The 12,271-nt window shown below is 41.8% G+C and overlaps 2 protein-coding genes and 1 long non-coding RNA gene across 5 annotated transcripts; 2 read left to right on the top strand and 1 right to left on the bottom strand.

The window, feature by feature from the left end:
• Positions 1-48: 48 nt before the first annotated feature.
• On the top strand, positions 49-691 carry LOC135348958 (uncharacterized). Its single transcript, XR_010398826.1, has 3 exons — positions 49-228; positions 309-345; positions 430-691. It is a non-coding gene; the product is annotated as an uncharacterized LOC135348958 (long non-coding RNA).
• LOC135348797 (uncharacterized oxidoreductase YtbE-like) lies at positions 679-5,009 on the bottom strand. Of its 2 annotated transcripts, XM_064547141.1 has the most exons (9): positions 4,870-5,009; positions 4,724-4,804; positions 4,561-4,668; positions 4,238-4,426; positions 3,971-4,062; positions 3,820-3,918; positions 3,556-3,658; positions 2,853-2,912; positions 1,171-2,621 (listed from the first exon to the last, which is right to left on the bottom strand). In XM_064547141.1, exons 1-9 carry the CDS (start codon positions 4,937-4,939, stop codon positions 1,360-1,362), a joined length of 2,064 nt encoding a protein of 687 aa, XP_064403211.1. In that variant the 5' UTR covers positions 4,940-5,009; the 3' UTR covers positions 1,171-1,359. The 2 variants fall into 2 exon arrangements, with proteins under 2 accessions (XP_064403212.1, XP_064403211.1); XM_064547142.1 differs by lacking the exons at positions 1,171-2,621; positions 2,853-2,912 and adding an exon at positions 679-827.
• A 27-nt stretch (positions 5,010-5,036) lies between these two features.
• LOC135348858 (E3 ubiquitin-protein ligase pellino homolog 1-like) lies at positions 5,037-11,799 on the top strand. 2 transcript variants are annotated; one of them, XR_010398816.1, is made up of 10 exons: positions 5,037-5,272; positions 5,500-5,613; positions 7,546-7,657; positions 8,280-8,390; positions 8,809-9,003; positions 9,221-9,409; positions 9,669-9,767; positions 10,095-10,223; positions 10,514-10,751; positions 11,506-11,799. XR_010398816.1 is itself a non-coding variant. In XM_064547220.1 (10 exons), exons 1-10 carry the CDS (start codon positions 5,184-5,186, stop codon positions 11,618-11,620), a joined length of 1,407 nt encoding a protein of 468 aa, XP_064403290.1. In that variant the 5' UTR covers positions 5,037-5,183; the 3' UTR covers positions 11,621-11,799. The 2 variants fall into 2 exon arrangements, 1 of the variants encoding a protein (XP_064403290.1); XM_064547220.1 differs by having other exon boundaries at positions 10,498-10,751.
• Positions 11,800-12,271: the final 472 nt, after the last annotated feature.

The raw sequence follows: 12,271 nt of genomic DNA, 5'->3' as shown, positions 1-12,271 counted from the left end.
ATGGTATTGCTTCTAGCTGTTGATGCTTTCCAATTCTCAATGTTTGGTAAAGATCGTTTTATTGCTCATTTGCAGTGTATTATTGTGATCAAGACAAAAATTAAGACAGACTCTATGTCAGAAGATGCTTGCTACTCACTACAGGAGATCTCACAGCATAATAGCTCCATATCTTTCTGGATAGCTATTTATAGCAAGGTCTATGATGTTACAGAGTTTATTCATAAGGTAGTTCGATCTGAAGTTATGTTGACGTACTTATTTATAGTCGCCATTATATTTTATATTTATACTTTTGCACCACACAGCACCCAGGAGGAGCAAAAATACTAATAGATTTTGCAGGTACTAAATTATTAACTTGTATGAATTAAAAGACATTACACACATTCACGCACATGACAGCAGAATCTCCCGTATTTATTGCAGGAACAGATACGAGTGGTGTATTTGAGGAGATAGGTCGTCATACTGCACAAGCTAGAGAACTAATGAAAGAGTATTGTATTGGAGCCCTGAAACAGTGACTACGCAATAATGTACTGCATACATAAGGTCGGATCACTGTGTATATAATTATTTACTTTGCTTTTGTGTTTCAGTATTCATTCAATGCCATTGTGTGTGCAATAATCATAATTCACACAGTAACAAGAGTCACCAATCATGCATTGATGTTTATGTGACTCCATTAGGGTCCCAGCAGAAATGGTATCCCTCATCCAAAGAGGTGTTGAGTGTGTCTTTATCTTCCTGGGAGAGTTTGATATCAAACAGTTCACAGTTCTCTTTGATACGAGCAGCACTGGATGCCTTGGGGATGATTCCTATAGGGATCATTTATATATAGTAAAACTCGAGGCTACTCACTATGAGTAGATTATTTTCACAAAAAACTATTCTAACATGTTTGTTATTGTAAACTAGTGCTTATGAGCTCTACATTTTCCTAGAAATGAACAATCTCAGCAAGAGCTTGTTTTAAAACTCTTGCAAATAGTTACGTAATATGTACTGTGGCCCTCCAATGCTCATAAATCTTCATTGTATGACTGCATGTCAGTGAGGGTGCTTAGGTGTCCACACTGCTCAACTCAATAGTGCTGACTACAAGAACCATCCTGAACATAATAATTAATGGAGCACTCACCAAAATTGCCACGTGTACTGTTGAATAGCATATAATTTATTATCTTTTAAAACTATCGTCACCGTTCGTTGTATATATACTCAAAGCTACATGTACAAAAGCAAATTACAGTATAGGCTAAAATTTAGTTTTGCACACCAGTTTCTGTTCTATAATAAGAGCTACGATGAATTACATCACTATCTGTCTACATTTTAAGTCAGCACTTGTTAATCATTGGGGCAATCAGTAGAAGTGGGTACCACACGTGTTCCTGCACAAGCAGTGGGACCACCACAACAGAGCAGGTTGACACTGTGTGTGTTGGTGATACTCAAGCCTTGACAGGATAGTGGGTCGGTGCAGCGTATGTTGCAGCTGTAGTCTCCTGTGGGACAGATCACTCGAGCACTGATACAGGAATACTGACCGTCGCAGTTGATATTGCAGTTGTTTTTAGCTGAGCAAGTAATGGTAGAATATCGACACGATGATAGACCAGTGCAGTTCATAATGGGTTCATTTAAACCGGCACGTAGTGTGATAGTTGAGCCATCGCACGACCACTTCCCGCTACAAGACAAGCAGTCACTGCTTGGTCCACATGTAATGCGTGAAGAACGGCATGAATTGTAGCCACTGCATTCGACGGTACAGTCCCCATTACTGGTGGGACATATGATATTAGCACTATCACATTGGTGACTACCACTATAAATACTTAGTTCAGTGCACCTGATGCTGCAAGTACTGTTTTCTTCACATGTGATGTTTGTGTCGTAGCCAATTCTGTACCCTCCATAAAAATTGAAGACACAGGTACTGCCTTGCTCACACACAAACTCTGTCGAGGAACACGTAGCACTATAGTCATCATAGTAGTACCTGTAGGCCCAGATTATGTCATAATAAGAATCGTTACAATTCACATCGCAAAAAGCACCCTGTGAGCACCTAACCGTTGCATAATCACAAGAAAAATTAGTGCAGTACAGGCTACAGTTTCCATTAGAGCAGTCTAAAGTTGAGCGTGAGCATGAACCATCATTGTGACAATTAATACGGCAACTTTCATTCAAACTGTCTATGTCCAAATCGGTACATGTATCTTGTCCTTCACAGTCGAGTAGATAGTTCTCTCCTGAGGACTTGATAGTTGAATGTGAGCATGACTCTTGGCCCATGCAAGATAGGAGACAATCGTAACCAGAGCACTGCATCACTGAGTATCTACATGAGTAATCACTCAAACAGTTCACATTACAGTTCCCTTGAGGGCATGAAATGTTAGCTTGGGTGCAGGCGAACAAATCATCGCAATTGAGATTGCAATCTCCCAATACACTTGGACATACAACACCGGTTCTGAAGCAAGTGTAAGGTATTATGTCCTTGCAGTTTATCGTACAGTTGTCTCTATCAGGACACACCAGCTGTTCATACTGACAGGTTGCATCCTCACAGTCCAGGAGAGCTCCGTTTGGTATAGCACCTGCAATATTATGCATGCAACAACAGTTTTTCACAAGTTTCTTTCGATACAAATGTACTAGGAATTGTTAGCCTATACAGACAAAGCATTTTTTGCTGCAAGTTTATTGAAATTCCAGCAGCTATCCCATTCACTAAAGATGATTACAAAATACCAATTTAGCTACGCAGGGGTTCCGTTAAAACAGCTCATTACATTAATCCCACATGCAGTATACATGCATATACCTACCTTTCTGCGATCTCACAATCAATGTGACCCCCATTCCAGCAAGAGCCAGTATAGCCACTACTGCAAAGATAGCAGATATACACGTCTGACCAGATATCTTACATCGCTTGGGCCTTGCAATATTGGCAGGTTGTAGGACATCAATTTTACTATCAGAAATCGAGGTTCTGGCAGTGCTTATACTGATGAACTCATACGCTGGGTTCTTCTCCATTTCGTAGTGAATTGGGCATGCAACTGATGTTGGTTGACTCATCAGAGAGCATTTATTGTATACACAATCCCATTGTAATGATTCTTTGCTAGTCAATATGTGACAATGTTTACAATTTAACAAGTCTCTATAGAACCTTGGGAAAACTTTACATTGAGTGTTTTTGTAGTCTCTAGCAACCTTGGGAAAATTTTACTATTGAGTGTTTTTGTATGTTGAACAAATTTTTACCAATGCATGCATGGGTTAGATCAACAACAAACAAACTAAATCACTCAACATAATAATAACTATCTTCCCACACTCAATTTGAAGAAAGGCTCCACTGCATGCGATATGAAATTTAGGATCCATTAAACACTAGTTGATAAGATGTACACATGACAACTAAGTTGGTATATATCTGGAAGCCTCGAGAAAAGATTTGCGCGTGCGCACTAGTATGTGTATATGAGGGTATTTAATTACAACTATAGCGTGGCTACTTACCCATTCCCTGCTGCAATGCCCATGCCAGTAATATTTGAGCAGAAGTTTTGCCGGGGTACTTGCTGGCAATAGCCATCAGCTTCTCATGCTTCATTAACTTATCCTGAGAGAGAAACGCAAGACAAACAGCAGATGAATAAAACTGTGGCTGCTCAAAAGCTGGTTTAAAGTATTTAGAGACGTAGGAAAATATGAAATACTGTGAAGAGACAAATATAATTTTATTTTCCACTTATTGGTATATAGTAAGTCGGCAACACTCACATCTCCAGTTCCGAGGGATGAGTAGGCCTGGAAGAAGATCCCGTGCTCTGCACAGAACACCCTCACATCATGTTGAGGCAATAAAGGATGACACTCACTCTATTAATAACATTGAATTTTTAGAGTGCTTAAATCCTGGGATATTTTGTACCTGTAGTACGTGAGGTTTAATAGTGGAGTATTCCAGCATTTCTTGAAGGTGCTTTAGTGTGTAGTTAGACACGCCAATTGCCTTAGCCTTCCCTGCCGGAGGGTAAACACATAGAAATTATGCTGCACTGTCAATTAACATCATCAGCAGGACTAATCTTCTTATTGTTCTGGGTTGTCTATATACCTGGTTTTATGTGCTACACCTAAATTAGCGGTCCTCAACATAGTTTTTATCTGATAAACGAGGTCTTAGATACAAACACACCCGCTTGGTAGAGCTCCTCCAGTGCCCTCCAGCTGCCCCTCCTGGCCTTTGCGTTGGCAGGATCGTCTCGTGCTTTACCTCTCACCCCGGGCCAATGAATGAGGTACAGGTCAACATAGTCCTTACCCAGCGCTTGCAGAGAGGTTTCAAACGCACTCAGAGCATTGGAATATCCCTGGCTCCCAGTATCTACATGTATAATAAGTAATTTTACTCTCAAAGGGGAGCACTCAAAGTTTAATATGACCCGATAACATTTAGCGAGAGAGAGAGAGAGAGTGAGGTACAAATGCAATCATTGTTAGCTAGCAAATGTTTCTGACCTAGTTTAGTTGTGACAAACACATCACTGAGTTTCAAGTTGTACTTCGAGCATGCCTTCCTTATAGCTTCTCCAACCATGTGCTCGTTATGGTACACAGCAGCCGTATCTGTGAGGGAAACAAATGAGGATCGATAATTGTATAGAGAAGTACTATTGCTTGCCAATCAGCCTGGTTCCATTTTTAATAGTGAATTCGATGGCATTGTGAAGGATTTGCTCATCTTTCATCTTGTAGGTGCCAACTGAGCAGAGGAGAAGAGATCATGAGCGTGCAGCATGCATTGACCCAACTAGATTATATACTTACACCCATAGTATGGCATTTCTTTGCCATTGCTGAGCTTGAATTTAGAAGATATGTCCACAGCCATTTTCATCTAATGACGATCGCTGAGCAGATGGGCAGATCCAGCCACGCCTTCTTTCTTTGCAGACAATGATGGGCGTGGTCTCCAGTCTTGCCACTTTGTTGGTGGTCAATATGCAATCAATTCCGCAATCATGCATCAGGCATTAACTTGTGAATTCTTCAGTGGAGGATTAAAATAGCTAGCTATAATTATAGCTAGATTTTCAGCTCTCATATACAAAAGTGTGCTAACGAAGTAAAGAAGTGACACTATGAACGGTGCCAACGCCAAGATGACGAGACGTCCCACTACTGAAGTGGGAGATATTATGGAGGCAGTTAAACTCAAGCATGCTTCAAGGTACGTGCAATTGCTCTTTGTAAAGCATAGACGTCATAGCTCTTTACTGCTACTTGCTACATAGGCCTTACCAATTATAAAACTGTATTTGGCGTATGCCATGCCAAACTGTACTAAAGTTTTGATACTAATTTTTATATGTGCAGTGTGTAGCAGCTTGCTAGCTAGCTATAAATAGAACTGTATTCTTCACAAGCCAGTATAGTGTTGATGGTGTGTTGCTGCAGTGATGCAATGCAGAAGCCCATTGGTGAGATACTAGGGAGTGACGAGATAGACGGGGGCAAGAGGAGGTCACCTGACCCCAACGCACCAATCTACGGGGAGCTCATTGTGTTAGGGTGAGAAATGTGTGTAGATTAGTTATCATGGCGTGGTTACTGGTTATTGTTGAGCAGTGGAAGGAGGACACCTGTCACTTGTAATTCAAATGTCCCACCCCATTGCCTCTGTATGACTTTAGCCTTATAAGCAGTATCGTTTGGTGGAGGTTATCCTTTCGGCAATCAGTAAACTTTACAGACTAGTTGCATGTCCAGACCTATTAAGTACACAATTTAATGCAGTCTGGGTTACCTTGTAGATTTGTCTGAATAACTGACCTGTTTTCTGGCATATGCCTCCAGTATTTAGTTGCACCCAATTAAGCAGTATATACGATTGTAGCCCTCGGGCACTTAGCTGAGATGTGTGGGCTCCATTATAGGTGTGCCCCATCACCGGTGTCTTAGCATTGTCTCCTTAACAACCACAGTGTGTCGGCTGCTTCTAATTACCCAAAGTGAACCACTTGTCAGACTCAATGGAGCATTAGGTCAGCTAGAAGTGTGGCCAAATTAGTATTGTTTGGTGTCTTGTGGGGGCCTTGGTTCCATTACGATGTGGGCAGATCCCCTTATCTCAATTCCTAATGGTTTCACCCTGCCATTGTGTACATAGACTCTACACTGTCAGCAGGAAGCTCATGGTGCATGTTGAGCAACTATAATGACAGCCATACTACTTTTTTGCTTCGTCATGTATGGCTTGTGGATGTACTTAAATCCGTGTATTCTAAGTACTGCATTATACAACTGCTTAAGGAAATCCCTTCACGTCCCTTCTTTTGTTAATTGAAAGTGATTAGCCTTAAGTCTGTGTTTGCTGTTCAGTACTGCAATGCTGTTTCAACAGGCAATGTTCTGTTGCAGTATAGATTAATCATATACAGGCTGTGTACGTACTAGTAAGACGTGTGGCTTGTTCCTTTCACTACATCCCAATCCCCAAATAATTGGCAATAGTGTGTGTTTTTACTACAACTTCCTTATCTTACTTCCTATGCTGAGGTGGGTGGTAAGCAAACACTACGCCGCTCTTTCTCATACATGTACAAGGATTGGATGCACTCTTCATACGTGGATGTGTAAAATACTATTATTCATGCCCGTTAGCACCTCGTCTATTTCTCAATTAGATCTCAAAAATGGTTAATTAGCCAGTCATTGTGACAACATTGTGACAACTATAATTATCCTTAGAGCCTTTTATTAGAACCTGCCCCCATGGCTTTGTTGTCCCCTATATAGAGACTGGTTAGCACCCTTCTCAGTTTCTGTTCTTACAACTTTAGCATGAGTTGAAGTAGTCTTGCGGACTAGAGTTAAAGGGGGTGGCATACCAAACTAGAGTTGTACTTTACTGTCACAGCAACGGTATTTAGTTACATACAAGCTTTTGATAAACGTATCGGGTTACTAATGGAAGCTGTATTCACATTTCAACAGAGTGTGCTCATATGCTCATGACATTATTTCCATGTTACAGATACTAGCTACATCGACTCCCATTGGAAACAATGCTGACAGCATATGCCTTTGTGTAAACACTTTGTTGTAGTTCGACTAACACTTTCCCATCTACCAGTAAACAATCCCAAAGCTCTCATCTAACACACCACAACAGCTGATCACTGTATACTCAGTACTATAGGGTTACAGACACCTCTTTGATCTAGCAATTATGTAATTCAGTAGAGCTTCTTTGAGTGATTGTTTGACTGTGTGTGTTAGCAAGCTTGTGCACAGATTTGTGTATTGCCATGTGTCTGTAACTCTCAGGAATTTGGTCACGGGAAAATCTGGATATGTATATTATGTTACGAGTTATGTAACTCTTTGTAAACTTTCACACGGCTTGATCGCTAGTTAATGTGGGGTCGTGTGTTGTGATATGTCCAATGGAGAGTATGTGTAAACTGCTTGGTTTAGATGAATGATCCTCTCCCTCTCCAGGACAAATGGCAGTCTCCCCTGTCCCCAGATCTCATCCAAAATGAGTCATAGCTTCATTCTTAGAAAACAAGCCAGAGCCACCGGTGTCTCCGTCATCACCAGAGACCCCCAGGTACAGTACACATCGTCATGTTGCCATCCCTACCCATAAGTTAGCACCTGTCTGCTTCAGTGCCAGAGGTACCTTGATAAAATACAGGCTGTAAAATATTTACTGTTAATGTACAGTACATACAGTATAAGCAGAGGTGGTAGGTGCTTAGACTGCATGTGCAGTGTCCTTAAAACTCTGTTTATGCGCTTGTCCCCCATGGGACTGTCCTTACCATAATGTGTTGACTGTTGTGTGCTAAACCAAACCTTTTGTATGGTGTTGTTTATCAGCTGAAACAACTGTGACCGCTCTATAAACAGGTCCCTATAAACAGGTCAGTTAGCAACACTCCTTGTTAGTGTCTGTTGACTTGGTTATGTATTGTGTGAGCTAACCTAAACAGCTGCAGAGTAGCCAGTGTTTATGGTAGGCTCTGTTAAAGACAAAACAATGAGGTGGCTGTTTTCAGCATACATGTATATGGATGTACATGTATGTATGTAGGCTTGTTTTGTGTTCAGATAACTCTCATGTCATCAAATCAATGCAAGTGTGACATTGATGCAAATACTTTACACTTTCAGCATTCATTGTGTGTACTGGTAACTGTATAACATGTACACACCACACACACTGACAGGACATGGACTCTTTGGCTCGTAAGTCAACCCACACAGTGACCATGAACAAGACCGCCTCCAACAGTACAGTCACAGAGTACGGCCACGATCCCAGCACTGACCTCTTCCAGGTGGGTGGTGTTGGGCACATGTAGCATTGTGTCGTGAGACCAGACACAACTACAGTCATGTAGGCTACATGTTTGATAATAGCCACGACACAGTCAAGACCTGACCAGTGTGTATGTATACATGCATGTACAGTGTACCTATGTACATACATAATTATACAGTGTATGTACATGTGTACAGGGAAGTTGAGGTTGAGTTGTAGGATAGCACCTTTTGACAGAAAGCTCTGCCTTCACCAAACATTCTGTCTATTGTGGTAACCCTATGAACCAGTAATACAGCTAAGCCTCCATAGCATGTGATTCAACCTGTGTTAGCAGGCCACCTCATGTATGACCAAGGGTGTCTCCTATAGTGTATTTGACTATATTATTTAGTCTATAGTGTGTACTCATGTATGTATCTTCCCCTCTGCAGATTGGCCGTTCTGCAGACTCAGCAATAGACTTTGTTGTCGTAGAAACTGTGACAGGCCTGGATGGACAGCGTGCGTACAAGGGCAACAGTACAGTGTCTCGATACGCCTGCAGGATCCAATGTGAGAGGAGACCACCCTATTCTGCCCGACTCTATGCAGCTGCCTTCGACACACACGGCAGAATACAGCTGTCTGTAAGTTCCTGACTAATCTCATTAGACATTGTCAGCTAGACAAATTAAGATTGTACTCTATAGACTTCTGATTTGTGTGCCTGTATTGTACGAGTGTATTTTTGGTCCTGGTTGTTATGACGCCAACTGCATAACAGAAACGTTCATGTCAATGTATACTTGCGTATCTACGTACGCCTCCACTTACCCCCCCCCATATACATACACACCTGTATAGGCCAATGCTCCGATGTGGCAGGCCTCTACCAGTGATTACGACGGACTAACAACCAATGGGATTGCAATCATGCGGCCGGTGGGGACGTTTGAATCTGGAGTTAGTCCCAGTGCTTGGAGAGAGGTGTCTGTGATGGGCAACATGCTCAAACTCAGGGAGCAGAGATCTTCCAGAAACCCAGGGGATGAAGTAAGTATACATGTAATGTAGTCTCAAAGTGCCAAACTGTGCATGACCTAGCTATAATTATGCTTGGAATGTCAGTACACAAACATTAAATTGTTGATGAGGTTCAGGCATTTACGGCCAAACTTTAGAGGGTTTGCACTGTGATGCTCCTGTCATATTAATATATAGAGGTTCAGCAGCTCACATGAACAATGTGTTAGTGGACACTGAGTGTAGTTAACACAGCACTATAATACAATCACTACCCTCTCCTATTTAGATGCCAGAGGAGACCAATATCCTCACTGATGGCTGTCTGATTGACCTGTGTGGCATCACCCTCATGTTTAGGACGGCCATTGGACTAGCCCAAGGACCAGTGAGTCATTCTTTACTTTATATATAAGTGTTTCCCAGGAGACTAATGATCAATATTGAGTTAAGAGTTGTAAGAGTTGTATCCACAACAGTACAAACCAAAGGAGGTATGACAACATCACGTGCGTGGACAATGGGATGTCAATTAACATGCACAAAGATGCTGATGATGGGAGGGGCCATTATCATGCAGACCGCACCCACACTATTTTATCTGCTGTTGATTGAAATTCCATTGTCCACGCACGTGATGTGGTCGTATCTCCTCCGAGTACAAAGCTTTAGCTTTCCCACGCCCATACCTCACCCCTCACCCCTACCCCCCCAGAGTCAGACCATTCTGCGAGAGCACAGACGAGCTCTCAATGAAAAGTCACCTCAGTGTGCTGTCAACCTGCTGACTCTGCACTTTAGAAGTGGCTCCGGTGTTTCCGCTGTGTCAGCAGACACTATCACTGTGAGTGCAGTTTTATGTACATCATGTACCTCACGTACTGACTGATCAGAGGATTGTGGCCAACATTTAGTCTATGCATGTACAATTCATGTATAGTTATCCTCTCACACTTCATGTGTACAATGCTCTTCAATAAAGGCACGTATTTTAATCGGCCTGGAATTGAGGCTAGCAGAGCATTCATTAATAGCCTCCTTCTATTACCCTTTACTAGCTATGCCTATAAAAGTAATTAATCCTCCCTTCTCCACATCCACCCACCCTCCCTACACAGGATCTGGACGAGGCAGTGTCGGCCAGCTCACGTGAGCCGTGGGTCTACCTGCGCTGTGGTCACATCTACAGTCAGCACGGCTGGACGGCGGGGCCAGAGGAGAGCGACAAATATCGAACATGCCCCCTCTGCAGGGAAGCAGGGCCATATGTCAAACTGGAACTAGGACGGGAGAGAGGATTCTTTATTGATGATGGCCCACTGTCACATGCATTTGTGCCCTGTGGTCATATCACTTCGGAGAAAACCACAAGGTGACTATAGTCACAAGTTGCATTATATAGTCGCCATCATAGGATTATATATGTTTTTAATGGCCTACACTGTGTTGTTGGAAAGACTATTATTATGCCTCGGTGCGCATGCACAAGCGAGGTATACGGTAGTGTGTTTGTGTGTCTGTGTGTCTGTGTAGACTGCTACAGCTGCTCAAGGATGAATCAAGTGCAAGTAAGAGTTTCTATAGGCTTCTAGTCATGTTTACTTGGATTTCAATTCGTGGATTTGCAAAATAATGCTTCGTTCTCGAGTTATGCCTAGTTTTGCTTACTTGGAATGCCATTGCAGCCTTTTTAGAAGAGCACGTAGCCAAACTTGTTTACCGAGTGTTACTACTCAGAACGCTAGCTATTGGTAGCTGCAAGAGTGAGAAGAGAGCTGTAAGGCTCTGCTGACTTGCAGCCATTAATTTTAGGCTTGAACTTTTGGCATCGATCATTTTTAACAACAATCATCGTCGATTATTACCCACTCCTTGAGTTTCTCTGGATTTTGCATGCAGTAAAATTAAAAATGTTCATCATGATGATAATTATAATCAAAGTGTGTAGCTTAGTAGCTTTATGTTATGTAGCTTTGGCGGTGCTTTCATTGTGTACTATTTATGGCATGTTATGCTGACCAAGTTACACATGTGGTTAGCAATGCTTTCTATACGTATGCTGTACATACGGATGAACCTCCAGAAGCTGATATGTTTCAGTGGGTGTGTCTTTCTCTTATGCGCAGGTACTGGTTGAATGTCCTGATCCCTCACCTGGCCAGTGAGTGGATACCACGATGCCCATTCTGTTCAGCTGCTCTCGATAGAAACACTCCCACAGTCAAACTAATATTCAGTTAACTCATCATAGTCACTGTTGCCATAGTAATATGGTATTTTTATCACTCACCAATAGTTGCCTTGGTACTTATTACTATGTAACGTATGTACCATGCACTTAAATGTACATGCATGTATCTTGAACTCACACTTGTTATAATTATGTTCTGCTTTTTTAATAATTATTGTACAATACTTTGTCCGTTTTAAGGATATGCCTTGGGGCGTGTATACAGGTGCAAGAGGCATAAGCAAATTAACATGCGTGTGTGTGTTTGTGTATGTTTCGCAATAATTATGCAACTATACAACTATAATTCTATGGTTTCTTCAGGATCCTCTACATGCATACACATGTATAATTATAGCTATCAGACGTCATTACATACATTTCCTGCAGCAAATTCAATTCTACACCGGACCAACATGCAACTCTTGAATTCATATCGTTTGAGCATGCTCATATATATATAGAAGAAATACGTTTACCACTTATTCTTGAAGTACATGTCGTACGTGCACGCGCTATGCGCATGCAAGATCTAATTTACACATGCAGCACATGAATAAACAAGATCAAATCCTGGCAGATTCGATCCCTTTAATTCACCATTCTGTCAATCCTCAGGATATGCACGTCTAGCTTCTTGGCCTCTAGAAGACCTCATGAGG

Source organism: Halichondria panicea, chromosome 15, assembly GCF_963675165.1.
Source record: "Halichondria panicea chromosome 15, odHalPani1.1, whole genome shotgun sequence".
Taxonomy (NCBI): domain Eukaryota; kingdom Metazoa; phylum Porifera; class Demospongiae; order Suberitida; family Halichondriidae; genus Halichondria; species Halichondria panicea.
Note: the sequence above shows the minus strand (reverse complement) of the source record. Positions and strands in the feature narration are given on the sequence as shown.

Coding starts and splice junctions, on each gene's coding strand:
- LOC135348797 (XM_064547141.1), bottom strand. CDS start 4,939: ATGAAAATGGCTGTGGACATATCTTCTAAATTCAAGCTCAGCAATGGC. Junction 4,805..4,869: donor AGAAATGCCATACTATGGGT/GTAAGTATATAA, acceptor TCCTCTGCTCAG/TTGGCACCTACAAGATGAAA. Junction 2,913..3,555: donor GGCATTGCAGCAGGGAATGG/GTAAGTAGCCAC, acceptor CTATCTTTGCAG/TAGTGGCTATACTGGCTCTT.
- LOC135348858 (XM_064547220.1), top strand. CDS start 5,184: ATGAACGGTGCCAACGCCAAGATGACGAGACGTCCCACTACTGAAGTG. Junction 7,658..8,279: donor TCATCACCAGAGACCCCCAG/GTACAGTACACA, acceptor ACACACTGACAG/GACATGGACTCTTTGGCTCG. Junction 10,752..11,505: donor ACTTCGGAGAAAACCACAAG/GTGACTATAGTC, acceptor TCTTATGCGCAG/GTACTGGTTGAATGTCCTGA.